At 43.5% G+C, this 25,994-nt stretch overlaps 1 protein-coding gene across 1 annotated transcript in view; it reads right to left on the bottom strand.

Moving 5' to 3' along the window:
- Positions 1-25,994, bottom strand: part of TBC1D22B (TBC1 domain family member 22B) — a 65,427-nt gene extending 39,433 nt beyond the window's left edge. The window contains exons 1-6 of the mRNA XM_027127113.1: positions 25,580-25,994; positions 13,226-13,282; positions 4,833-5,140; positions 2,414-2,593; positions 1,808-1,878; positions 274-402 (exon numbers count right to left, since the gene is read on the bottom strand). Of these exons, the coding sequence (XP_026982914.1) occupies positions 274-402; positions 1,808-1,878; positions 2,414-2,593; positions 4,833-5,140; positions 13,226-13,282; positions 25,580-25,635 (801 nt within the window). The 5' untranslated portion in view covers positions 25,636-25,994. The remainder of the gene's footprint in view (positions 1-273; positions 403-1,807; positions 1,879-2,413; positions 2,594-4,832; positions 5,141-13,225; positions 13,283-25,579) is intronic.

Raw genomic sequence — 25,994 nt, 5'->3', positions numbered from 1 at the left:
GGGATTTTATCATAATCCTAGATGATGTGTACGCACATTAAAGTCAGAGAAGCACTGCCACTGACCAGAACCCCCCAGAATCTATCTATTTAAATGGCTAAGATAAGAGCTACTGAATTATAAAGAGGGGAAGTAGTTCTGGGAATAAATTTAATTCCTAACCAGCACACTGTAGCCTGAAGACTTGGAAAACTCGCACCCCAAGAGCACTTCCAGGAGCCACACCTTAAGATTATGACTAGTGAGCAAAAGGGCAGCAGGCAATGACTGTACCTGTCTGTAGGTATCCTGGTGATGTTCCTCATTTCGAGAGTCATAATACTGTTCAATGAAGCCAAAATACTCCTCCCGCTTCCGCTGCAAGGTCAACTTCCTCCTCTCGGTGTTTGCTGGGAGATAGCCCTGTAGACAGGACTGCTAGTCAGATGGGGACAGGCACTGGTTGGATGAATCCTTACTTTTTATTATAGCCTGAGCAGTGGCTTGGAAACTATCAAAGGAACCAAAAGAAAGCTGCCAAGACACAAGCGTAAATCCCATCTTGGTTCTGGCCACCCAGTGTTTGCCCTCTCCTCATTCAATGAGATGCACATGTGGGCAGATGAAGCACGGCCAGCCAGGGTTATTTACCCCTGCACCCCCTGCACTGCGCTAGGAGCAGGTACTACTGGAGCACTGCGGAGCTCCGGAGCTGGCACAGGAGAGAAGCGAATGTAGGTCAGTAGGAGGGAACTGGACCTGAGTCAGGACCTCCTGGGGCTGCGTGTGCACGAGGCAAACCTTCCCAGGGTCACGGGGAGGTGGCCACCTCTGTGGCATATCTCAGTGGTGTGCCACGTGAGTCGGTGCCGGTTACACATTCTTTTCTACGGTAACATTCAGAATTACCAGCTTAGGAACCTGAATGGAATCTGCGACACAGCAGCTGCAACGTCCAGACACAGAACTGCTGGCAGCAGCCCCCCTCCTGGCCCCAGCTCCAGGCCAACTTACATTCTTATCCCTGGTCTAGATCCCACTCTCAATTCTTACATCTCCTGTTCCCCTTCCATTCTCACCACATCTACTTCTGATAGCATTCAAACTTAGAAGAAGCTGGGGCAATGATTACACGGCTGCAAGACTGGGGGTGGGGGCAGTCAGGAGAGAGCCATCCTCTTGCAGGCAGCTAAGGGATACATTCCATAGCGAGCGAGCGAGCAAGCGCCTGGAGAGCAGGGGCTGTGCCGTCTTCACTTCCCTATATCCTCACAGCACCTGGCACCATGCCTGGCGAACAGCAGGCCCTCAATAAATCCTTATAGGATTTATTGAACGAATGAATGAATTTTACAGGCTCAGGAAGTCAAAGTGTTCGTATCACAGTGACAGGCACAGTGCTCCGTTACTTAGTGAAAGTGGGACTAGGGCAGGCTTCTGAGGGAGGCCCGTTTATCAACTCTCCAGTTGCAAAGTGGGTTTAACCACCTTGATTATTCCTACTGAAAAAGGAGGGAAGCCCAGGGAATGTGGGAGCCTGTTCAAACAAGTACTGGCTCACCCAGCCTCACTGTATTCTTCCTCCTTGGTGCTGAGAAGGCGAGATCAGGACTATAGGCACAAACGTGTGCTCTTCTACATGTGTGGGAATAAACTCTCAAGAATGTGTTTCTTTATGCAAAGCAATAGGACTACGGTCCCACAGGTCTGTCACATCCGGTAGGACTAGAGAAGTCTACGGTGCAAGACTTATGTGACCAGACTAACCTCAGCAGGTAAGAAGGGCTGTGTGAGGCTCACGCTTCTCTACACAGTGGGTAGAACTCACCGACAGGAGTCTCCAGGTTACAGGCCGAACCTCCCTGGGAACCCCTGGCCAGCTACACTTCCTCAGTTCATCTGCAAATAGATAAAGGCTTTGTTGGGTTTAGCCCTTCCCACAGATGCCCTAAGCCAAGCCTCGGCCAGCGCTGCCTGGTGCCTCCCACCGTTCCAGTAGGACGATTGCCATCGCCACCGCCACCACTGCCGCTGCCACCACCGCCACCAGCTACCGACAAGCACAGGGAAAAAGCCCAAAACACAGCCCTGAGCAGCAAAGTGCTCTGCAGCAGTGATCCAGTCAGCTCAGAGATTAGAGTTAGAGGGGAAGAGAAAGGCCAGTAGGTGTGGATTTCAGTAAGAATCACCTGGAGGTAGGGGAGACCAAAGCCAGAATAGCTACAGGCCACAGAATCCAGTCCCACCTAATTTGGTCCCTAATTCCTAGTAACATATTTCTGACTTAATACCTGCATGTCACTTCAATGGGCACCAGACCAGGAGATGCTGGAAAAGTAAAAGAAGGAAGAATAAAGAGCAATAGCTTCCAGGTCTCTGAGAATTCCAGTCACCAAGAGGTCCTAGCTTTGGCCCAGGGCTCACGGGGACTCACCTAAGTCGGTGTTGTGGCTGGAGAGAAGCTGACGGAATTTTTCTAGGCGGGTTTTCTCCCGGACAGTCATCGGGGGTGCCCCAGAAGCGTTCTGGTCCGAGATCCGGGCAACAAGGGGGATGATGGGTCGGAGAGGGAGTGACTGCTGTTTGTGAAGTGGGTTCCTCAGGCATGTATCACCTGAGATAATTTGAAAGAGAAAGAGAACAAGCTGTGTGAAGAGCACAGATTCTGAGAAACCTTAAACCTGACTGTTGAGCACTGGTCTCCTCCACCAGAGCTGCGGCTTCATGGTTTGTGCGCTGCCTGAAGGTGCTCGGTGTGGAGCGGCCAGGGGATGGAAACCCAGCTGTGCTCCATTCATCCGCCCAGAGGAAGGGCTGCGTTTTTATCATACATACCAAGGCACCTTATGTGCAAACAGAGACTCCAGCTGCGGTAGCAAATTTGACAACATTTTTTTGTGACTTCAGAGGAAAATCAATTGTTTTCTTTGTACCCCAACCTGGAACTTTTCTTGGCGCCTAATAGCAAGTTTTGGGGCAACGCAGTCAAAGGCAGTGCTTGCCTTCCTTCTCCACGTCACAGAGCACAGAGAAAATGACACTGTAAAGCACACCGCAATGAAAGGAGGTGGCTGCTCTCCCGAAGCCCCAGCCCTAGCCAGCTGCCCCAAGGGCTGAGAGGGTCAATACCTCTGGCCTAAGGCAGGTTCCTCTGTGCTCGCATATTTCTCACCAGCCAATCACATTTCTCTAATTGAAATAACAGGAACACAGACTCAAGCTGAACTCTGTGTCCAGTTCCAGACACTTCTAAACTAGATGGTAGGTAGGAGAAATGAGCAGTATAGGACTAATATTTATTGAATGCTTATTAAGGCATTATGCTCGTCACAGTTACATATGACCTCTCATTTGATGCTTACAACATATGGTAGGAATTTATCGCTATTTTAGAGATTAGGAAACTGTAGCTCAGAGAGGTGAAGTAATTTGCAAGAGAGAGCTGAGATACCACCTTAGGTCTGCCTGACTCCAAAACCCTTATTTATTTTACTACCCCAAATGAAACTCAGTTTTAAGTTCTGACTGTCCTTTCATGACTGTTTCATATTCTTTACATATTAGGGCCTTAAAAAGTAGTAGTCACAACAAGAATAAAACAGTAAATACTCATCAACCGGCATGACAAGAAGGTTTACAGAAACAAGTGCCACGGAGTACTTGGCTTGGATGCCTAGTGTAACACGGGGCCTAGGAAACGCAGACCACACACTGCAGAGCTCAGACCAGCGCGCACTTTCGGAATCAGTGACTGACAGACAGATGCTCCCAGGAGGGAACCTCGTAACAGGAATGGTCTGGGCAGTCCTGGCTGCACAAGGGCAGCTCATTAGGGATGGTGGTGGGGCCTTCCCTCACACTGGGACCCTGTGGAGACCCTCAATCATGTGTGAAGACACTGCCACAGCCTGTAGCTGTGGCCACCCGGTCAGTGGACACTGAATGCCTGTCCTGGGCACGTCATTGAAGGTTCAAGCTGGGGCCCGAATCAGCCACGGAAAGTGACTATGGAATGATTTTAAAGGCCTTTCAGCCTAATTTCCTGACCACAACCTTAGTCTGAAACTGTAAAAGAAGTTCTCTTAGAACATGAGCCAGGACACGCGCCAGGGCTCTGGCATTCTACTTTCTTTTCATCCTTTACCAGTCAGCTGTTTTAACTTTCACTATCCTGAGGGTACTTCCCCCTCCAGCTCAGAATAACTGGCTTCCATAAAACCCTTCAGGGCAACATTAAATACAGCAATGGATATTTAAAAGAGTACACCGGGCATCCCCAAACATCTGATAAAGTCACCATCATCTCAACCAGTTACTGCTGCCAGTTTCCTGAAAAGAAAGGGTATCTCCTCCCGCCCCACCCAACCTGGTGGGCAGGGAGCCGTGACACAGGGACTCCGTCCCTCAGGAACAGGAAAAAGACAACCTATGCTAGTGCTGTTCCCCACAGCTGAGGAAGTCAACCAACAGTGCCAAACATTTGTGAAATTCGGCCACTAACAACTGTAACTACATATAGTCAATAGTCTTCAACCTGAGCAGGCCTAAAGCAATGTGAAGCAACCAAACCACAGAAGTTTTGGACCCCACCACAGGTAAAGGAAGAAGAGAATGGCAGGCAACACTCAGGTGTCAGGAAGTGAAACCCCGGGTCCCAGGGCCAGGCAGCCATCCAGGTGGGAGGAGTAAGTACAGCTCAGGACCAGTTAGGCTCACTGATGTCCCTCAGGCTTGAGCTCGCCTATTTATCACCCAGTGGAAGATCTGAGGGAGGCCCTAAAAAAACCTGTTTTTATTTAAAATGCACTCTGCTGAAGAGGCTGAGCCTAAGGAGAGGAGCTGGACAGACTTACTGGAATTTCTGGACAGCTGGGCGTCACTGCTGGACTTTATAACCTTGTGGCTGGCAGGAACTTCGGATGTCGTGGACTGGGACCGTTCTGGTCTCACTCTCAGCTTGCTGTGGTTTTCTAGCACTTGGGCAGCAGTTGCCAAAGCAACTTTTGAGTTCAGAGTTTGGAAAGAAGGGGAGGAAAAGTCCTCTTCCTCGTCATCGCCAATGTCCCAAGCATCACTGGTGTTCCGGGCAAACTCATGAAAACTGGAGGCCTTCTTATTCTTCAGAGGAACCGTGCTGACTTTTGACCGCTCTTTAATGAAGCTTTAAGAAAGGAGACACCGTTACGAAGGAATGGTCTGAAACATCTGACCATCTTCACTTGCTTAATATAATATTAACAGTATTATAAACTATCTCACGCACAATCATTACCTTCTTCAAACAAAAAATATCCATTTCCATTCCTCATCTGATGCATTCAGACCACCTCTATTCTGCAGAGCCAGACAAAACAAGGACAGCAACACTCTCCAAATATTCCATGTGCTCCTCTATACTTTCCAGCCCCCCTGCACTTAGGTGACGCTAGTTCTGGCCAATGGGCTAAGGAGAGAAGTGAGGCAGTCCCTTCGGAGCCAAAGTATAAAAGAACAGGTGTGAGTTCTCTGTAAGCTTTCTTCCATCATGACAACTCCAGATGGTGGCGCCTCCCTCAGCCTGGATAACAGAGTGACCACGTGGAGCAGAACCTGCCCACCACACGCACCTGACTCTACTCTGGATAGGTGGTGTGAGTGAGAAATAAGCCTTTGTTGTGTCAGTCCACTGAGATTTCACAGTTAATCTGTTATGACAACATGACCTAAACTATTTTTTAAAGCAGGACATCAGCTACTGGTAGAACAAGAGACAATTTTAGGTAGCCCACATGTATTATGAAACACTGAGTTCCAAAATGAACAAGTTGTTCCCTTTTTATTCTGTTGAAGTCCTGCTGCCCTTGAGGAGAGATCTGAGTTCGCTGCCACTCTGTCTTTACAACTATTTTTTAACAAAGTGAGGGCAGTCTCAGGATCAACATTTTGTAAGAACAGAATCTGGCTTAGAATTTAATTAATAAGATTGTTTTGTGTTTCACTGTATTTATTTTTAAGGTTACTTTCTATTTTTGGCAAATGATACTGGTTTTCCACTTAGGGAACTAATAAGGTTTATTTTAAAAATAAATTAACTGAGTATATACAAGTTTATTTTTTCAAATGTATTTAATAAATAATAGCATAGAATACAGCAAAAAAATCGTGGAGACAGTACGTGACTGAATAATAGAAATAAAGTGCACAATAAATGTAATGCACTTGAATCATCCCGAAACCATCTCCCCACGCCGCCCCCCAGTCAATGGAAAAACTGTCTTCCATGAAACCAGTCCCTGGTGCCAAAAAGGCTGGGGACCACTGATGTAGACCTTTCCTACTTTCCTGCACTTTTCCTCTTCTTTTTTTTTTTTTTGGCTGCACCATGTGGATTGCGGGATCTTAGTTCCCTGACCAGGGATCGAGCCCGTGCCCCCTGCAGTGGAAGTGTGGAGTCTTAACCACTGTACCGCCAGGGAAATCCCCCTGAACTTTTCCTCTCTGTGAACTCCTTAAGGGCTGGGGGCCCTTATTCTGGTTCCAGGGGACTAGGTAGTTGGGACATTTCTAATTCAGTCTTAATTAGCATCCCTGAGGACTGGAATGCGAGGTGTAAAAACATCATTAAAATGCCTGTTTCCCTCAGCAAGGCAGGGCAACTCTAGACTAAAAACAAGGCTCTGCTGGAAGAGCTGAAGTTCCCCCATTTCCGAGAGATGTTTCTTCCCTTTGGGTAGAGGTGGGTGGTCTAATACCCATCCCATCTCCCTAGATATGTCCAATAGTTATTCTGAAAGATAATTGTTCCTAACATTGATAAATACAGACTCGTAACTCATACAGCTCATCGGAAAGTCCCTATTATTAACACCAAAAAAGGTATCACTGAGGCATATTTTCAAACACTAGTCTCGCACAAAGGAAAGGAAAATATATCACACTATCACTGAGGATGCAGGAGATAACATAAGATTACAAGAAGTAACAGTTCAAACGTAAAGGAGGGCTTCCCTGGTGGCGCAGTGGTTGAGAGTCCGCCTGCCGATGCAGGGGACACGGGTTCGTGCCCCGGTCCGGGAAGATCCCACATGCCGTGGAGCGGCTAGGCCCATGAGCCATGGCCACTGAGCCTGCGCGTCCGGAGCCTGTGCTCCGCAACAGGAGAGGCCACAACAGTGAGAGGCCCACGTACCGCAAAAAAAAAAAAACATGAAGGAAACAAGATACCATTCTCCACCCACTAAATCAGTAAAGATTTAAAGATGCATCCTCTTTGGTGCTAACTAAGGTGTAGTGAGACCAGCTCTCTAATACTGCAGGTGGGGGTGTATGTTGTACCACCTTCTGGAAAACAATCTGGCAACATACACACCATGAGCCTGAAAATGATTCATAATTTCTGACCATAAGAAAATAATCATTGAATCAAACAAAGGTGATCTAAAACAGTTTATAATAGTATTATTTATTTTGGTTAAAAACTACAAACAAGGGCTTCCCTGGTGGCGCAGTGGTTGAGAGTCCGCCTGCTGATGCAGGGGACGTGGGTTCGTGCCCCGGTGTGGGAGGATCCCACATGCCGCGGAGCAGCTGGGCCTGTGAGACATGGCCGTGAAGCTTGCGTGTCCAGAGCCTGTGCTCCGCAGCGGTAGAGGCCACGACAGTGAGGGGCCCACGTACCGCAAAAAAAAAAAAAAAAAACTACAAACAATATAAACATCTAGAAATTGCAAATGATGAGATATATTATGTTTCAGCCACCAGATGGAATGCTATACTGCTTAACGAAAATCACATCTTGAAGGCTATTTAATAACACTAGAAAATGATCTCAATAAAGTGAAAATTGAACCAAAATTATATATTTTTTATGATCTCTATATTTCTTAGAAAGTATATGCACAGAAAAGACCAGGAATAAAATGCATCAAAATGTTAACATTGCTTATCTCTGGGCTATGGAATTATAGGTGATAAATTTAATTTTTATAATTCTCTGAATTATTCATGTTTTCTACAATGAGCATATTATTTTTATTAATCACTGGAAAAGGTTGTTTTGTTGGCTTTTGTCAATCCCCAAAGTAAAAGTACTGAATGAACAATCAAAAATGAACAAGAGGGCTTCCCTGGTGGCGCAGTGGTTGAGAGTCCGCCTGCCGATGCAGGGGACACGGGTTCGTGCCCCGGTCCGGGAAGACCCCACATGCCGCGGAGCGGCTAGGCCTGTGAGCCATGGCCGCTGAGCCTGCGCGTCCGGAGCCTGTGCTCCGCCACAGGAGAGACCACAACAGTGAGAGGCCCGCGTACCGCAAAACAAACAAACAAAAAAAACAAGAGCCCAAATCAAAGAAAACAAAACTGAGGCAATGCAACGCAAAAATCTACACGTCAAAAATCTATGAGCCAGTAAAGCAATTATACCCCAATAAAGATTCTTTTTTAAAAAAAAGCATCTGGAAATATTAAAAAAAAAAAAATCGGGCTTCCCTGGTGGCGCAGTGGTTGAGAGTCTGCCTGCCGATGCAGGGGACACGGGTTCGTGCCCCAGTCTGGGAGGATGCCACATGCCGCGGAGTGACTGGGCCCCTGAGCCATGGCTGCTGAGCCTGTGCGTCCGGAGCCTGTGCTCCGCAACGGGAGAGGCCACAACAGTGAGAGGCCCGCGTACTGCACCCAAAAAAAAAAAAAAAAAAAAAATCATCCATGAGCCAGAGGCAAATTACTTCTCTGCAGACCTCTTGAGGCTGTATGTTCTGGAGTCATCACTATGCTTCTCCTCTGTGAAAGGAGATCCAGGATCCACAACCTGCAGTACTCACCTCAGTGGGTTCACTGTCAAGAACAAATAGGTGGATGTGTAAGAAAGATCTGCCATCAAAAACATGCTGCATAGGAGTATGCGGCTATTGTTATTGTTTTCCTCCTTAGAGACCACGTGTACCTCAAGATTGCACAGGACGATTCCAATGGAGTGATAAAGAGTACTTTGGACGCCAAGGTTATTTTTTTTTTCCTTGGTTGATGTTTCTTAAATACCCTCTTGATGTCTTAAGAATTCTTTAAATAAACCACGAATCAAGAAGCTGAATTTTAACTCAGGTCAAGGAATTGACTAGATGCTATTAGTCTAACATTGGGTGAAGCATATGCACACCCTGGAGTGGATCAAAACACTGCACCAGGGACTTCCCTGGTGGCACAGTGGTTAAGGATCTGCCTGCCAGTGCAGGGAACCTGGGTTCAAGCCCTGGTCCGGGAAGATCCCACATGCCGCGGAGCAACTAAGCCCGCGAGCTACAACTACTGAGCCTGCGCTCTAGAGTCCGTGCTCCGCAGCAAGAGAAGCCACGGCAATGAGAAGCCCGTGCACCGCAACGAAGAGTAGCCCCCCTCGCTGCAACTGGAGAAAGTCTGTGCGCAGCAACGAAGACCCAATGCAGCCGAAAATAATAATAAATAAATTTAAAAAACAAACAAACAAAAAAATACCGCACCAAGAGATGGGCCATGGTGAGTGTCAGTAAAATATTAATCCAGGTAATTCTAGCTGGGGGTGCCTTTGGCTTATAGGCTGCCTAATTTTAACATGGTCCCAACTAATCTATAACTAACCTGAGGCACAATAATGCCACAGTGTGGCTTGAAGTTTAACCAAAATTACTTAAACAGAACTATATCAAAGTTACAACCAACCTGGCCTCGCATAGACACCTTCACCATACCTCCTTACATCTGTATGCCAAATTATAGTTTGTTTGTTATATGGGTTAGGAAACAAAAGATCAATCATTCTGTGATTTGATGAATACTACGTTGTTTTACTGAGACGGCTGTTCACTTAATAGAAATACAACACAAATTTATTTAGAAAAATAACGCTTGACACTGGTAAAGGGGTGTGAAGCAAGTGGGGAATTTGCTAAATCCAGTCATATCAATGACTAGTGTGGCTTCACATGAACTAGATTTATAACTCAGAACTAGGATATCAATTCAGAAAACAATAAGTTTAGAAGTTTATCATACCATCAAGTGGCCAATGGGGCCGCTCTGCGGTGAGACTAGTTTTATCTGAGCTATAAAAATTATTGCAGGCAATATTATCACTAATGGTAATAATTTGGCAAGTGGAAGTCAAAATACACAGACAGGTAATGACTTGCTGTGCTCGTGCAGTTTAGATGATTGAAGACCCAATGTAAAGGCTTCTACTGTAATGAGGATTAACCACACAGTAATTAATGGTAGCTTGAAGTGGAACGGTAATCAGGTAGCGGAGAAAGTAATAAAAATGTCCCAACAAAGGTACTCAAATAAGGGCAATAAATGTTTTATTGTAACAATCTGGAATTGTAAAATGGTCCAGTGCAGACCTAGATGTTGTCCCAGATTGTAGAGTGGTAATACCAAACCACCACATGCACAAAAAAGGGATGCAATTTATTCAGTGACAATTATATTCCTCCCAAATTGCAGAGCTAAATAACTACTTCTACTGAAAGTATGAATGTAACTCTGCTGAATGACCAGTGGAAACATTCATGGTTTTATATCATTAATAGGTGGGAAAAGGGGACTTCCCTGGCGGTCCAGTGGTTAAGACTCCGCGCTTCCACTGCAGGGGGCGCGGGTTTGATCCCTGATCGGGGAACTAAGATCCCGCATGCTGCGGTGCAGCCAAAAAATGAACATAAAAATAAATTAAAAATAGGTGGGAAAAACAAGAGTATATAAAGTTTGCCTTGGCAGTCTGGGATATGGTGATATTCCTCAAGACCTGCCTTAAATACAGAATCAGGGAAAACTCAGTTGATGACAGATGCAGAGAAGGTATGGTGACTCTGACCCAAACATAAAATAGGATAGTACATCCCACTGCCTTATATACAGGTGGATGGCAGATTTTACGTTAGCCATGTGTTTATCAAAGGCCATTATAAATTATGCTGTAATGGATCTATTACCAATCAACAAATCCTGGCTGCGAACAGAACTGGCTACAAGGAACAGAATACTCAACTATGATGCTTAAGTTGTAAAGACCACGATGTCAGGGCACTGAGCTGGTGTCTCTGCAATTCTCTTGTCTTTCCCTCAGGGTACAAGTTAACTGTTACAGTTCTTCACATCTCATTTTCTTTTCTTTTTTTTTTTTAATTAATTTATTTATTTTTGGCTGCATTTGGTTTTCATTGCTGTGCGTGGGCTTTCTCTAGTTGTGGCAAGCAGGGCTACTCTTCGTTGCAGCGTGCGGGCTTCTCATTGTGGTGGCTTCTCTTGTTGAGGAGCACGGGCTCTAGGCGCACGGGCTTCAGTAGTTGTGGCATGCAGGCTCAGCAGTGTGACTCGTGGGCTCTAGAGCGCAGGCTCAGTAGTTGTGGCGCACAGGCTTAGTTGCTCCGCGGCATGTGGGATCTTCCCAGACCAGGGCTCGAACCTGTGTCCCCTGCATTGGCAGGCGGATTCTTAATCACTGCGCCACCAGGGAAGCCCTTCACAACTCATTTTCACACTAACGCATTGAAAAGCAGGAAATGTGAGTGGAGGCAAAATGCAGCTTTCTTCACAAAATGTTCTCTCCCTGGTCAAAAAAAGAAAATCCTTCCAAGAACCCTCCTTCAGGAGACTTTCTTTTACATCTCATTGGCCAGAACCAATGAGATGAGCCCATCATAGACCAGTCACTGGTATTACCAAGGAATTATTATAAAAGGCTTAAACTAACCCAGATACCTACTCTAAGTACACTGTCACCGGCTCAAGAACTGAATAGAACTGTGGTTCCTGAGCAAGGAAGAAGCAGGTGCAGGGAAGACTGTTGGGAAGGTAATTAACAGTGCCTGTTACACTGGCCAACAGACCAGAGAGTCCACGGATGGTAAAACGAGGAAATAAAATTCATTATACTTAATGAAAATATCACAAAACTACCACAGAAAACATGTTTCCCCTTAAGAAGATCTAATACAAGGTACATACTAAGAAACGTTAAAGAAAAACCCATTGTCTAAGTAAATGCAGGGACTTCATTCCTTCATTCCATAAATATTTACTCAGTGCCTACCATGTGCAACCTGCTGGTCTAGGTGCTAAGGGTACAGTGGTGAACAAAGAGCTTACACTCTAGCGGTTCCTGATATAAAAATTGTGCATTTTACAGAAATGAACAGTAGTCATGCCTCTATAGTAATTCAGAAGACTGTACCTTCTACACATTGGCCAAACTGCAAAAAGAATGAGTTTGTAGAATTATAGAAAGTTCACCACACATTAAGTTATTAAAAGAATATTAAAATATTGATGATGCATATTTGATAAGGTATTTTTCTAGGTATTCAAAATATTTTAATGTACATTATCTTTACTTCCCTGTTGACTATGAAGAAAGAAAGGGTAGATATTATCACACAGGCCCCTGAAGGATGAGAACCTAGGTCTCCTGTACCTCTCAAACCATTCAGCTTTCATTACAAGCAACAACTTTCCTAGAAATAAGTCTCTAAGATTAAGCCTGCTCAAAGATAGAGGCAAAAGTTCTCAGAACATGCGAGAAGACGACCCACCTCCTCATTTAAATTTATTGTGGCTGAACGCTGGCCTATGAGAGAAAGATGTGATAAAGCGATAATTGGGGATACAAATACACATCCACACATCTTGGATTTAACTAGGGTCTCTGCTGTGTTAGAAAATAATTTACTAGAATTGTACTAGAAGAAATAGCCTTCAGGACAGGGGGTGGGGCGGGATTAAAAAAAAAAAGAAAAAAAAGAAATAGTCTCCTGGGAGCTTTTAACTCCATTGTCTGGCTGCGTTTCCTTGAGTGTGTCAAAGAGAAAGAGGACCTGAAAACTGTCAGTCCCACAGTTATGTTCTATTTGCCTCAATTCTCAGAGAATAAGGAAGAGGGCAGACCTATATATATATTCAGAAGCAATGGGCCCCAGAAACCAGAAGAAGGTCATCAATCATTCAATTTCAGGACAATATTTAATCAATAAAGACCTTCTCACAGAACAGAGAATCCAACACCAAACCCCTACATATACCACCTTCCAATATAAGAAAAAAATCTCTGATGTAAGTTAATTTTCCACTTAGTAATGGACTGCTTAGAGGTAAGAAGATTGCTCATCTTCTGATCCAAAACAGAGCAGAGGAGACACTAGAAAAGGTCCAAGTGGAAACTGTCATTTCAACAAAGTAGGGGAGGGTTTCAGGGTTTTAGGAGAAGTACATGCATGAAAGGAAAAATATCTTGACTTACTTTTTGGTGAGCCGGGGGTCCAAAGGAGGGTGCTGTGCTCCATACACGGGCTGGATGCTAAAAGCAAGGAAAAAAGGAAGAAGCAAGTTGTCAGGAAAGTAACTATGTTGGGTGAGTACCACCTGAATCACAACACTGGAAGGGACTTTGAGAAGCAGGTTGCCTCCAAGAACAACTATACCCAAGCCAAAGGATAGCACCCTACTCTTTAAAAAAAAATGTTCATCTTCCCTGGTGAGGTTTCAGTGCCCTACGTAACTGACTGTCAGGAAGTTCTATCTGTAAAGAAGGCAGCATGGAAAGGCTTTAGAGTTGGAGAGAACAGAGTTCAAATGCCAGTTGTGGCATCTACTACCTCTATAAACTTGCATTAAATTACCTGACCACTTTGAATATGCTTTCTCATCTATAAAATTGGAATATCACCTACCCCAAAGGACCACACTGCTGGTAGGGATATAAAGAGATACGACCACTTCAAAAATGTTTGGCTGTATCTAGGACGAACAAAATATGCATACCCTAAGACCCAGTATTTTCATTCCCAAATATATATCTTTAGAGAAATATATAGATATGTGTATCAAGAGATACATATAAAAGTGTCCATAGCATTATGGATCCTTTTAGCCCCAAACTAGAAACAACCCAAGTGTCTATCAACAGAGAAATAAACTGTCATGTGTTCACATAATAGAATACTTTACAGCAACGTAAATAAATGGAGTAAGGCTGAAAGTAATGTGAATGGATCTTACAAATGTCATGTTGAGCAAAAAAGCAAAGAATAAAAGAGTAGATACTATATAATTCTATATATATATATACACTTCAGAAACTGACAAAAATGATTTCTATTGTTTAGGGATGCATCCATAGTAGTAACACTATAAAGAAAGCAAGGACTGATTAACATAAAAGGACGTGGTTATCACTGAGGGGAAGGAAGGAGGTGTGAGAGACAACAGACACAGGGGGATTCTGGGGTGTTCACTTTGAGATTATTTATCAAGTATTATACCAAACAATTGTTTCATGTACTTTTCTGTAGTAGTTCACAGTTTTTTAAAAAAAAAAGAAAAAAAGAGTGACCTGAAAATAATTGTTTATCAATCCAAACTGTTAAGTACAAAGGTGACAGAAAAACATGTTTCAATATGTAAGAACTCAGGGAATATGGTCTACCTGACTCCTTCCTGAAGAAACTACTAGAGGAAAAACTTCTATTAATAATGAAATAAATGGAGAAACTATAGCAAAAGGACTGATGGAGAGCATTTAATTGATTTTACCTTAAGCCTGAGTCTTAAATTTGAGGCTTTATGGTTGCAGAAGAGAATGTAAAAATAATGTAATTGGCAAATGTTAAAGTGGGATGGAGGAAAAAGTAGATTGAAATAAGTAGACTGATTTCCTCATCTTTTACTGACAAGGCTCAAAAGATATTTAAAGCTGATAGCTCAAGTAATATAGGTGTAAGTATGTTTCAAGATATAAAATAAAACTAAGAAAAATAATATAATCAACTAAAAGCAAGTGAGGAGGAGGCAGGAAATATAACTACTAATTTTATCATTACTCATGGCAGGGAGTCAATAGATACTGTCTGAAGAAATATGGTAAAAAGTTATACGCAATCACTAGAATAAAAAGAAACCTTTCAAATCATCAGAATATATACACGCACACCCACCTCCCAAAGCAAGTACTGTCCTGATAGTGAAAGATTTTTTTAAAAGAAAATATTAAAAATAGAACTAAAACCAAATATATCAGTCTTTCCAATAAATATAAATGGGCTGAACTTTCCTATTAAAAGAAAAAGTATTATTGTCAATGGGGCTGGTTAAATAAATTACAGTACATCTGTTAAAAAGAATTAGGCAGTTCTACATCCACTGACATGAAACATTCATTGAAAAAAGATGCAGAGGGCTCTTCCCCGGTGGTGCAGTGGTTGAGAATCTGCCTGCCTATGCGGCGGACATGGGTCGGAACCCTGGTCCAGGAAGATCCCACATGCCGCAGAGCAACTAAGCCCGGGCACCACAACTACTGAGCCTGTGCTCTAGAGCCTGTGAGCCACAACTACTGAGCCCATGAGCCACAACTACTGAGCCCATGTGCCACAACTACTGAAGCCCATGCACCCTAGAGCCTGTGCTCCACAACAAGAGAAGACACTGCAATGAGAAGCCCGCGCACCACAATGAAGAGTAGCCCTCGCTCTCCGCAGCTAGAGAAAGCCCGCATGCAGCAACGAAGACTCAATACAGCCATAAATAAATAAATTTATTTTAAAGAAAAAAGATGCAGCATTATATGCACAATAATACCTCCATTTTTGTAAAAATCTTTAAAATAAAATATATCCACATAATTATATATGATCATGTCTATGTATTTATAGTGTATCTCTGAAAGAACACATAAGACACCAGTAGCAGTGGTATGGAAGTGGAACTGATGACTGGAGGGCCCTGTGACAGAGACTTAGTTTTCAGTGCAAACCTTTTTGTACCTTTCTGAATTAGTATTGTGTACATTATCACCTTTTTAAGAAATAAATTAAGCAATCTTAAGAGGGTTGGGAGGTTTAAACGGGATAATGTGTAAAAAGCCCTTCAGCACAATTTCTGCAGATAGTAACACTAGCAAGTAGTGAGGTGAACGCTGCCTGGCACACACTCAGTGCTTAAGAAATGTTGGTTTTCTTCCTCCTTCCAATTTTTGTAATTTATTCCTTACCTAACATTTAGAAAATAGAACAAGTTTACCAAGTACCTACTTTGACATAACAGATGTGATCCTAAAGTTGCTTTTAAATAAAAATGTAGCCAATTCACATTGATTTCTACTAAGATTCCAAAGGGAATATTCTTTTTTTTTAAACATCTTCATTGGAGTATAATTGCTTTACAATGGTGTGTTAGTTTCTGCTGTATAACAAAGTGAATCAGCTATACATATACATATAACCCCATATCTCCTCCCTCTTGCGTCTTCCTCCCACCCTCCCTGTCCCACCCCTCTAGGTGGTCACACAGCATGGAGTTGATCTCCCTGTGCTATGCGGCTGCTTCCCACTAGCTATCTATTTTACATTTGGTAGTATATATAAATCCATGCCACTCTCTCACTTCCTCCCAGCTTACCCTTCCCCCTCCCCTTGTCCTCAAGTCCATACCCTATGTCTTCGTCTTTATTGTGTTAGCACGCGGTATTTGTTTTTCTCTTTCTGACTAACTTTACTCTGTATGACAGACTCTAGGTCCATCCACCTCAGTACAAATAACTCAATTTCGTTCCCTTTTATGGCTCAGTAATATTCCATTGTATATATGTGCAACATCTTTTTTATCCATTCATCTGTCGATGGACACTTACGTTACTTCCACGTCCTGACTATTGTAAATAGAGCTGCAATGAACATTGTGGTACACAACTCTTTTTGAATTATGGTTTTCTCAGGGTATATGCCCAGTAGTGGGATTGCTGGGTTGTATGGTAGTTCTATTTTTAGTTTTTTAAGGAACCTCCATACTGTTCTCCACAGTGGCTGTATCAATTTACATTCCCACCAACAGTGCAAGAGGTTCCCCAAAGGGAATATTCTTGTGTACAATCTTTAGTTATGACTATGTCCCTGACTTTTTTAGTTGTAAGAATCCCTACTCCCTGAACTTCTCTGGAAGATTAAGTAATTTGTAAATTAACCATCACATGTAGGACCACAGAAATACAAACAGTACTACTTGACTGTATTTATAGAGTATCCTAGGCAGAGGAAAAGAAGAGAGAAAATACGAGGGATTAAAGAATACAGGAAAGTTTGGCTTAGAGAGAGAAAGCTTAGACAAAACAAAAAGCACAAACAAACTAGAAAACCCAAAGGGACATTGATTTCTACTTTAATGTTTGCAAATACTCTGAGTACACCTGAACTCTCCAAGTCCATAAGCTTCTATGTTAGTAAAATACAAATATCAGAGAATAAACTTTGCAGGAAGATTTCAATGGGTAAGTTGGGTTGGGTGACTGAGTAGAAAAATATGAGAGAATCCTTAGGTTCTCTCCATAAATGAGTATTACCACCTGCCAGTAATCCATGCAGAAAAAAAACAATCCTAATTGTGCAGGTTTAAAGGCCAAAGGCATCAATTACCATCCAAAGACTAAATGAAGACAGACAGAAAGATCCTGGTGATTAAGGTGCTCAATTTCCTGGCATGTATAATTCACCTATCAACCTGCACCATCTACTCCTCCCAAACCCAAACTCAACTCTAGAGCAGGCTGGTCTCCACTCCACCTTCCAAAAACACCTTAAATACTAAACTGGGCTCTTCTGCCTACTCCATTTTCAAAATCTTATCTGTCCTAAAAAATTCCTTCAAATTCTACACCCACTGCCCCATAAGACCTTCTCTGAGCATCCACTAACCCATTCCTTCTCTGATTCCCTAAAATGCAGACATCAGGGCTTATATTGCTTAAAAAAAAAAAAAGCTATTTTTTTAAATAAACTAGATTTAGACCATAATATAGGGTACACCCAGGTAGATGCTTAACACCTACATAAGAAATAAGACCTTATTGGACTTCCCTGGCGGTTCAGTGGTTAAGACTCTGCGCTTCCAATGCAGGGGACATGGGTTTGATCCCTGGTCAGGGAACTAAGGTCCCACATGCTGCGTGGCACAGCCAAAAAAAAGAAAAGGAATAAGACACTATGGAGTTGAAACCCCAGCACAACCCTTCCTTCCTTCCTAGGAAACCATTTTATCGAATCTGGCATTTTTCACCCTCATTTTTGTTTTTACATTTTCTATGTATGTATCCCTAAACAATATATAGTGTTGCTTTGCATGTTTTAAAGACTTTATATAAATGACATCATACTGTATTTATGACTTACTTTGACGCTAAATCATAAATGCTACTTTAAATACTACTTAATTTCATGGCTGGCTGGCTGATTTCTCCAACACAAATTTAAGAAACATTTGCTCTACCACAAATGTAAAAGGCATTTAATTCACATTTTCAAAAACAAAGAAAAGTCCAGAGAAAGATATAACATCCATGTACCCATCACTCTGACTTAACAAATATTAGCACTTGTCACATTTCTGTTTTTAAGAAAATAAAGCATTAGAGAGACTTCTGAAGTCCCAGTTGCAGTCCCCAGCCCCATTCCCCTGCCTCCCCAAGAGATAACCACTATCCTGAAGTGGGTACAAACTCCTTCCCGTCTGCTTTTATACTTTTACATATATTCATGTATCCATAAACAACATATAATATCTTTTTTATGTTTTAAAACTTTACATAAAAGACTGCATGTACATATCGGTCTACATCTTGCTTTTCTCACTCAACAATGTGTTTTTACCCAGCTCTGCTTTTAAGTTTTTCTGATTACAGAAGTAACATATGTTAAGTGGAAAAACTGGAAAGGCAGTAATATGCAGCATCCTCACCAGGGGAAGCTGTGCTGCCAAGGAGTTTTTCAGCTTCTACTGAGCAGTGGTGGCACCATGTCTTTTTCTGGAGTCCCCTCACCACCTGGCAGAGCATGACACACACCAGCAGGCACTTAACAATCCTTAGTGAGTCAAGGCTGGAACTATACAAAACCCAGGCCTCTGTTTAAGCTGACTCCTGTCTAGCTAGACCTAAAAACAAGAGGCAATCACACTGCACACACAGAGAAAAGAATGCCACGGGCTGTGCTACAACAAAGACAAAATGAAGCAAAAATCTCGGTCAATCTCCGTTGTTCTCTTCAATAAACCAACGCCAAAGGATGTATTGGCATAGCTGGTTCACGTAGTCGGAACGGTGCGTAAAGCTTGGCAGGAAAAAATCAACAGGTGTTTGTTCAGCACTGACAGAGGAGCTAAAGCAAACATGGGAACAGAGCTATCCAATTCAAAGCCAAACATGCTGGCAATCAATGCAGGGTCACACACTCACTTGATGGAAGTCTTCCAGAACTGGCTGTTTCAGGGATAATTCAGTATCTCCTAGTCACTGACTTTATCAATAAAGCATTTCCAAGCTAAGAATAGGTGGTAATGTACCTGCCCAGATAGGCTGGGACCATTACACTGAGTCTACTATCAGATTCATTAGTGTTATGAAAAATGACCAAATGACAGAGACGGTTTCAGTTAAAAATCCACGGGCTCCTAAGTAATTCGAGTGATTAGACACTTTTCTCAACTTCACTGAACGTTCAAAGAGCTCCTTGACTTTCACAATAAACACTTTTGCTTAAAAAGAGGGAGAAGCCCTCCCCAGAAGGGTTGGAAATAAGAACGTGGGAAATGAGCCAGGCTTTGGCTCACGTATGTCTCTCCTACTCCAAGTCTCATCCGCATCTTTTCAATGGCAGCGTCCACACCCTTGGACTGGATGAGGTGCTTGGCCAGACGGTGTCTAAATCTTCGCAGAGATTGAGGGAAGGGGGAAGCAGTAGCAGAGTGTGGATCAGAAGTCAAGAAATTTACAGTGTCCTTTCGGGCAAGTCACTTTCCCCCTCTGGCCTCAGTTTCCTCACTGGCAGTGCTCTTAGGGTGGAATTCTAACATTCTACAATTTCGTGACACTCAGATGTTCAGTGGGGCCAGTGATTCACTGCTTTCAAAAGCACAAGACAGAAAAGCCCACTTCTGGCGTGCCCCCCCCAAACCTACTCTTACCTGTAGATCATGCTTTTGTGAGTGACAGAGCAAAAGAGAAATATCCAGTGACACGAGTTGGAGTTGGCAAGTTTAACATTCAACGTCAGAACTGGTAAGAGCCTCAGAGCTCACTTAATCCAGACTTCTCATTTCATAGATAAGAAAACTGAGCATGGAGTAGTTAGTACGTTGTCCAAAAATGTGGCTTTTTCTGAGGATAGGACACCACAATCTTACCTGACCACCCAAGCCAGAAACCTGAAGGTGACATCTCTTTGGCACCTCCTTCTCCCTTACTCCCCAAATCCAATGATTTACCAAGTCCTGTAGATATTCCCAAACATGTCCTTTATTGCCATTGCCCTAGTCCAAGCCCTCTTAACCTCTCCCTCTACTAACTGCAGTAGCCTCCTAACTATAGCTGACTTGAACAACGGGGATTAGGGTCACTGACTCCACTCACAGCAGGGAGACCAGTTAGGAAGGTATAGCAGTGGTCCAGGCAAGAGAGGACTCAGTCTGATCCTGGTAGTAGGGGGAGAAGTGGTGAGAACAGCTCATATTCAGGCTATATTGTGACAAGCCAATACAGGACTTGCTAATGAATTGGATGTGGCAGGAAGATAAAGAGAAGGATGAAAGACATTAGGATTTTTGGTCTGAGGAACTTGGTCAATGGGCCATTAAGTGAGATGGACAGAAGACCTTTGCAGGAGTGGGCAGATGTGGAAATCAAGAGTTCTGCTTGGATGTGTTACATGAGAGATGCTATTAGACAGCAAAACAGAGATGCATTAACTGTACAGTATCCAGGGACTTCCCTGGCAGTCCAGTGGTTAAGACTCCGCACTTCTACTGCAGGGGCCACAGGTTCAAACCCTAGTCGGGGAACTAAGATCCCACATGCCTCGTGGTGTGGCCAAAAAAAAAATTGTTCAGTATCCATATGGCAAAAGCATCCAGCACTAGAAATCAGGTTTCTTTCAGTCTAATTCAGGGTTATTTTTCTCAGTGGTTCTCAAAGTGCAGCTCCCAGATTAGCAGTAGCGGTATCCTTTGGGCACTTCTTAGAAGCTCAACTTCTCAGGTTCCACCTCAGACCTACTGAATTAGAAACTCTGGAAGTGGGCTTCCCTGGTGGCGCAGTGGTTAAGAATCTGTCTGCCAATGCAGGAGACATGGGTTCGAGGACTGGTCTGGGAAGATCCCACATGCTGCAGAGCAACTAAGCCCGTGAGCCACAGCTACTGAGCCTGTGCTCTAGAGCCTTTGAGCCATGGCTACTGAAGCCCGCATCCCTAGAGCCTGTGCTCTGCAACAAGAGAAGCCACTGCAATGAGAAGCCCGCGCACCACAATGAACAAACACGCAATTCAGCCAAAAATTAATTAATTAATTAATTTTAAAAAAAAGAAACTCTAGAAGTGGGGCCTGGCAATCTGTGTTTTAACGAGCCTTCCAGGTGACTCATTACAGTTTGAGAACCACTGCTCAAAATCATACTTTTCATCGCTAACGAACACCTGACAGCCACAGAGACCCTGCATTAGGCTTCTTTGTGCCTCCGTAAACCCTCTGTCTATTTAACAATAGGTGGTATTTTTTTCCACCCAGGACTCACTGGGGGCTCCAGACACACCACTGATCAAAGTTTTTCAATTCCAGTTTCAGAAACTAGAGCAACTAGGAGAAACAAATAAAAATAGGAGCTACTGTAATCACAACTATCATTTTCATAATGGCTAATATTAGTGAGTACCTTCTATGTACTTTCTATGCATTATCTCATTTAATCCTCATAACAGCCTTATAAGGTAGTCTGTCCCCATTTTACAGATGAGGAAACTAAGGCACAAAGAGGTTAAGTAACTGCCCAAGGTCACACAGTTAGAAAGTGGCAGAGCTGGGATTTGAAACCAGGCAGTCAGGTTCCAGAGCTTGCATTCTTTTTTGTTTTTTCTCCTTTTTTGGAGATATAATTGACATATAACATTGTGTAAGTTTAAGATGTACATTCTGTTGGTTCAGTACACTTACAGTCGCCCTCCGAAGTTTGATCCACGGTTGGTTGAATCTGCGGATGGATGTGGAACCCACGGATATTGAGGGCCAACCATACTGCCATTTCATATAAAGGACTTGAGCATCTGCAGATTTTGGTATCTGAGGGGGTCCTGGAACCAATCCCCCCCGACACTGAGGGCTGACTGTACTGCAATATGATTACCACTGTCGCATTGGCTAACACCTCTATCATGTCACATAATTATCATTTCTTCTTTGTGGTTAGAACAATTAAGATCTAGTCTCTTAGCTACTTTGAAGTTTATAATACAGTGTTGTTGACCATAATCACTATGCTGTCCATTAACTCTCCAGAACTTATTTATCTACTAGTTTCAAGTTTCCAGAGTCTGTATTCTTAACCACATGGTACATACTACGTCCTGTCTTCCTAGGCATCCACACAAGGACCATTTGATGTATTAAGTACATGGGGCTCTTATGAATAACTGAAAGAACTTAAAAAAGATGTTTAATTCCATCAAATTACCATATGACCCAGCAATTCCACTCCTACATATACTCAAAAGAATAGAAAACATACTTTCACACAAAAACCTGCACGTGAATTTCATAGCATTATTCATAATAGCCAAAAAGTAGAAACAACCCTAATGTCCATCAATTAATGAATGGATAAACAAAATGAGGTACTTCCATACAAGGAATATTAGTTAGCCATTAAAGGAATGAAATACTGATACATGCCACAACATGAATGAGCCTTGAAAACATTACACTTAATGAAAGAAACCAGGCACAAAAGGCCTCATATCACATTATTCCATTTATAGGAAAAGTTCAGAATAGGTAAATCCATAGAAACAGAAAGATTAGTGGTTGCCAGGGGCCAGAGGGAGGAAGGGATGGGGAGTGACTAATGGCTATGAGGTTTCTTTTCGGGGTGATGAAAATGTTCTGAAATTAGTGGTGATGGCTGCACAAAACCATTTATACTCTAGATGAATATACTGAATACCACTGAATTATACACTTTAAAAGGGTGAATTTTTATGATATGTGAATTATCTCAATAAAGCTATTATTTTACAAAAGGATGTTGTTGTTGTTGTTTTTGCGGTACGCGGGCCTCTCACTGTTGTGGCCTCTCCTGTTGAGGAGCACAGGCTCCGGACGCGCAGGGTCAGCAGCCGTGGTTCACGGGCCCAGCCGCTCCGCGGCATGTGGGATCTTCCTGGGCCAGAGCACGAACCCACGTCCCCTGCATCGGCAGGCGGACTCTCAACCACTGCGCCACCAGGGAAGCCCCAAAAGGATGTTTAAATCATTTTGAACTTGAGGCTATTTTACTACATAAAATTCTTATTTGTTGTAATTAAGGTTGCTGGATCATGATCAAAGAAACTGAAAGTAATCTGCCATCTCTTTGAATTTTTACCTTTCAATTTGCAAAGAGTAAACTAGTTTCACTTCTAGGTTGCCATGGACCTAGACACAGTTATCTGTGTCATTTCCCCAACCAGAGAAAGTTTTTCTTCAGTATGACTGAAAGAGCACAAATGCAAAAGTTCTGTTCTTGAGAAAATGTCCTAATATTTTCCTTAAATCAAAGCACGTTCTATCTAAAAGACCTTTAGTTTTCTCCCATAACCAGGGGCTCCTGGAGCTTCCCTGCTAAAAGCACACAGCTGAACAATGTTTCTCTTCAACAAGCAAGGTACTATTATGAATTTTGGCAACATTTTAATGCCTTAAGATAAACAATGAAAATAAATACCTAGCACTGGAGTAAGGATCAGAGAAACAATTCTTTTAAATGTTTACTTTCTCTAATAATAACAGTAATACTAATAACTACTATTTATCAAGCAACTATAATGCGCTAAATAAACACTGTCCTAGGTTCTTTACAAATACGGTGTTTAATTCAGTCCTCACAGGAACCTTTAAGAAAGTATTTTTATCCTCATTTCACAGATAAGGAAACTGAGGCCTAAAGAGATTAAGTAAATCATTTGCCCTTGATCACACAGATAACAGCCCCATAATAATCCAAGTCTTTCAGAACTCAGATGTTCTCTCTTCTATTCCTGTATATTCCTCTTCAAAATGAAAAAGGAAGCCAGAAACTTGAAGAAACTGAAAAGACTGCTCTTCCTATCTCACAAAAGTAGTGCTTTGCAAAACAGATGACTGTTTCTACAATCCAAAAGAGGAAATATGAAAACAAAAATTGTTAATAACGACCAGCAGTCAGTAGGCACAAAATACTTTGCCATGTCCCACATCTCAAACACTGCTTCCTGATTTAACAGTTTTCCCATAGGTTCTGATTATAACCTTCAGATGTCAAAATTTAATGATCTCACCATGGAAATCCCCAGAGAACAGCAGTTAGCGAGACTGGAGAGCTCCCTAGACCAGGAAGGAAAAAGAATCAGTTGGCAGGAAGTGGTGCCTATCTAAAAACATAGAAGTCTTTAGCATTAATATTAACACTGGGATTCCACAGCACTTTAACCTGAAGCTATTTCTGCGTTACCTTGTATTACTTAAAGCTGATCCCCAGATGTCTAACAGGATCCTAAATAAAATAAGACTGCTGCATAACAACCACTGACCCTCATTTCTCTCTTGCTATTTAAAAAAAAAAAAAAAACCCACAGGTTTAAAGGATTATCCCTGAATCAATCAATAAGGAAGGGTAGCACGTGGGGCACAACCAAACATGAATTTCATTATCAAGTAGACTGTGGCTGTCAGAAATCTTAAATTTAAGACTGTAATATACACTCCTTTTACTCCTTAGGACTACCCCCAAACAGATTTAAACTATAAACCAACAGTAGACTGACGAATGTACAATTGCTAAGAGACTCAACATATACCAAAAAGGGGGTGATGGTGGGAGTGGAGAGTAACTTAGAAAGTCCGTTCTCCTACTAAACAATTTAATGCAAGAAGTACATTACCAGGCAGAGGGGAAGAGGTCACTTGGGGTTGAACAAATCCTTAGAAAACGCTAAAGAAATATTCTCAATTCTAGGTCACCCTGTAATAATTCCTAACGGGAAAGGGCCAACTCAAGATAAAGTGAGGTCGAGCTTAAGAATTTTCCTCACTTTTCTTGTCCCCCCGCAGACGCTCCCACCAGAACTTTTTTGGGAGTCCAGGAGAAAAATTCGTACGTGCAGAGCTGGGGGAGCGACGGAAGGGGCCATCCTCGTGCAAACAACTACCTGTGCGCGGTGGAGACCCCCCTCCCCCCACGAAGGAGTTCTGTTTAAAGTGAAAAGCAGCTCTGGGGATGGCCTTCCAAACCCAGGACCGACACTGATTATTCACCCAATTCCACTGTCCCCTATTCTCGAACTCCGGCCACCTCCCGGCCGAGGGCAGCCCCTCCAGAGCCCTACGCCCCCAGTCCCGGGTCTGCTCCCACACCCAGCCACCTCCAAAGCTCGGTGCCCGCTCCTTTGCCTGACAGCTGTCCTCCCGCCACCAGGCAGCCCCAGCTCCCCCCGCCCAGGTTCCCCAAACCAGCCTTCTTGGGTCGCTGACGCCCCAGGCCCGCGGGATTTAGGGTTTAGGATCTGGAAGGGTTTGGTCCAATCCCCTCTTCTCAGCGTCCTAGGCTCACCTCCCCGGTAGCTTGGCGCTCCTCTTCCAAAACTGCTTGCTGTTCTCGGCGGCCATTGCTCCGGCCCGGGGAAGGCCCTGTAGGCTGGCCAGGGGGGTACCCAGCGAGATGCCCCCAGGACCCCGCAATCGCAGGGCCAGCCCAGGCCGCTTCCCCGCTGCCGGTCACCCTCTCCCAGCTCCCGGGGGCGCCATCTTGGATGTGGGCACCCTCCCACCCAGCGCCGCTGCCATTGGTGGGTTGCGCAGGCTGTGGTCAGACAGACCAATCGGGAGCTGGAATCCTGCAGGCCGCTGAAGCCGAACGGTAACGTCAGGGGCTGGGCACACAGGTGAACCGGTCAGGCGGAGCTTGGACGAGCCGGGAGGCGGGGCTGAAAGTTCCTTAACCCAGGCAGGAGAAGCAGCAGGTAAAG

Source organism: Aethalodelphis obliquidens, unplaced genomic scaffold (genome assembly GCF_003676395.1).
Source record: "Aethalodelphis obliquidens isolate GAN/ISIS:26980383/991018 unplaced genomic scaffold, ASM367639v1 scaffold31, whole genome shotgun sequence".
In the NCBI taxonomy this organism is placed as follows: Eukaryota; Metazoa; Chordata; class Mammalia; order Artiodactyla; family Delphinidae; genus Aethalodelphis; species Aethalodelphis obliquidens.
Note: the sequence above shows the minus strand (reverse complement) of the source record. Positions and strands in the feature narration are given on the sequence as shown.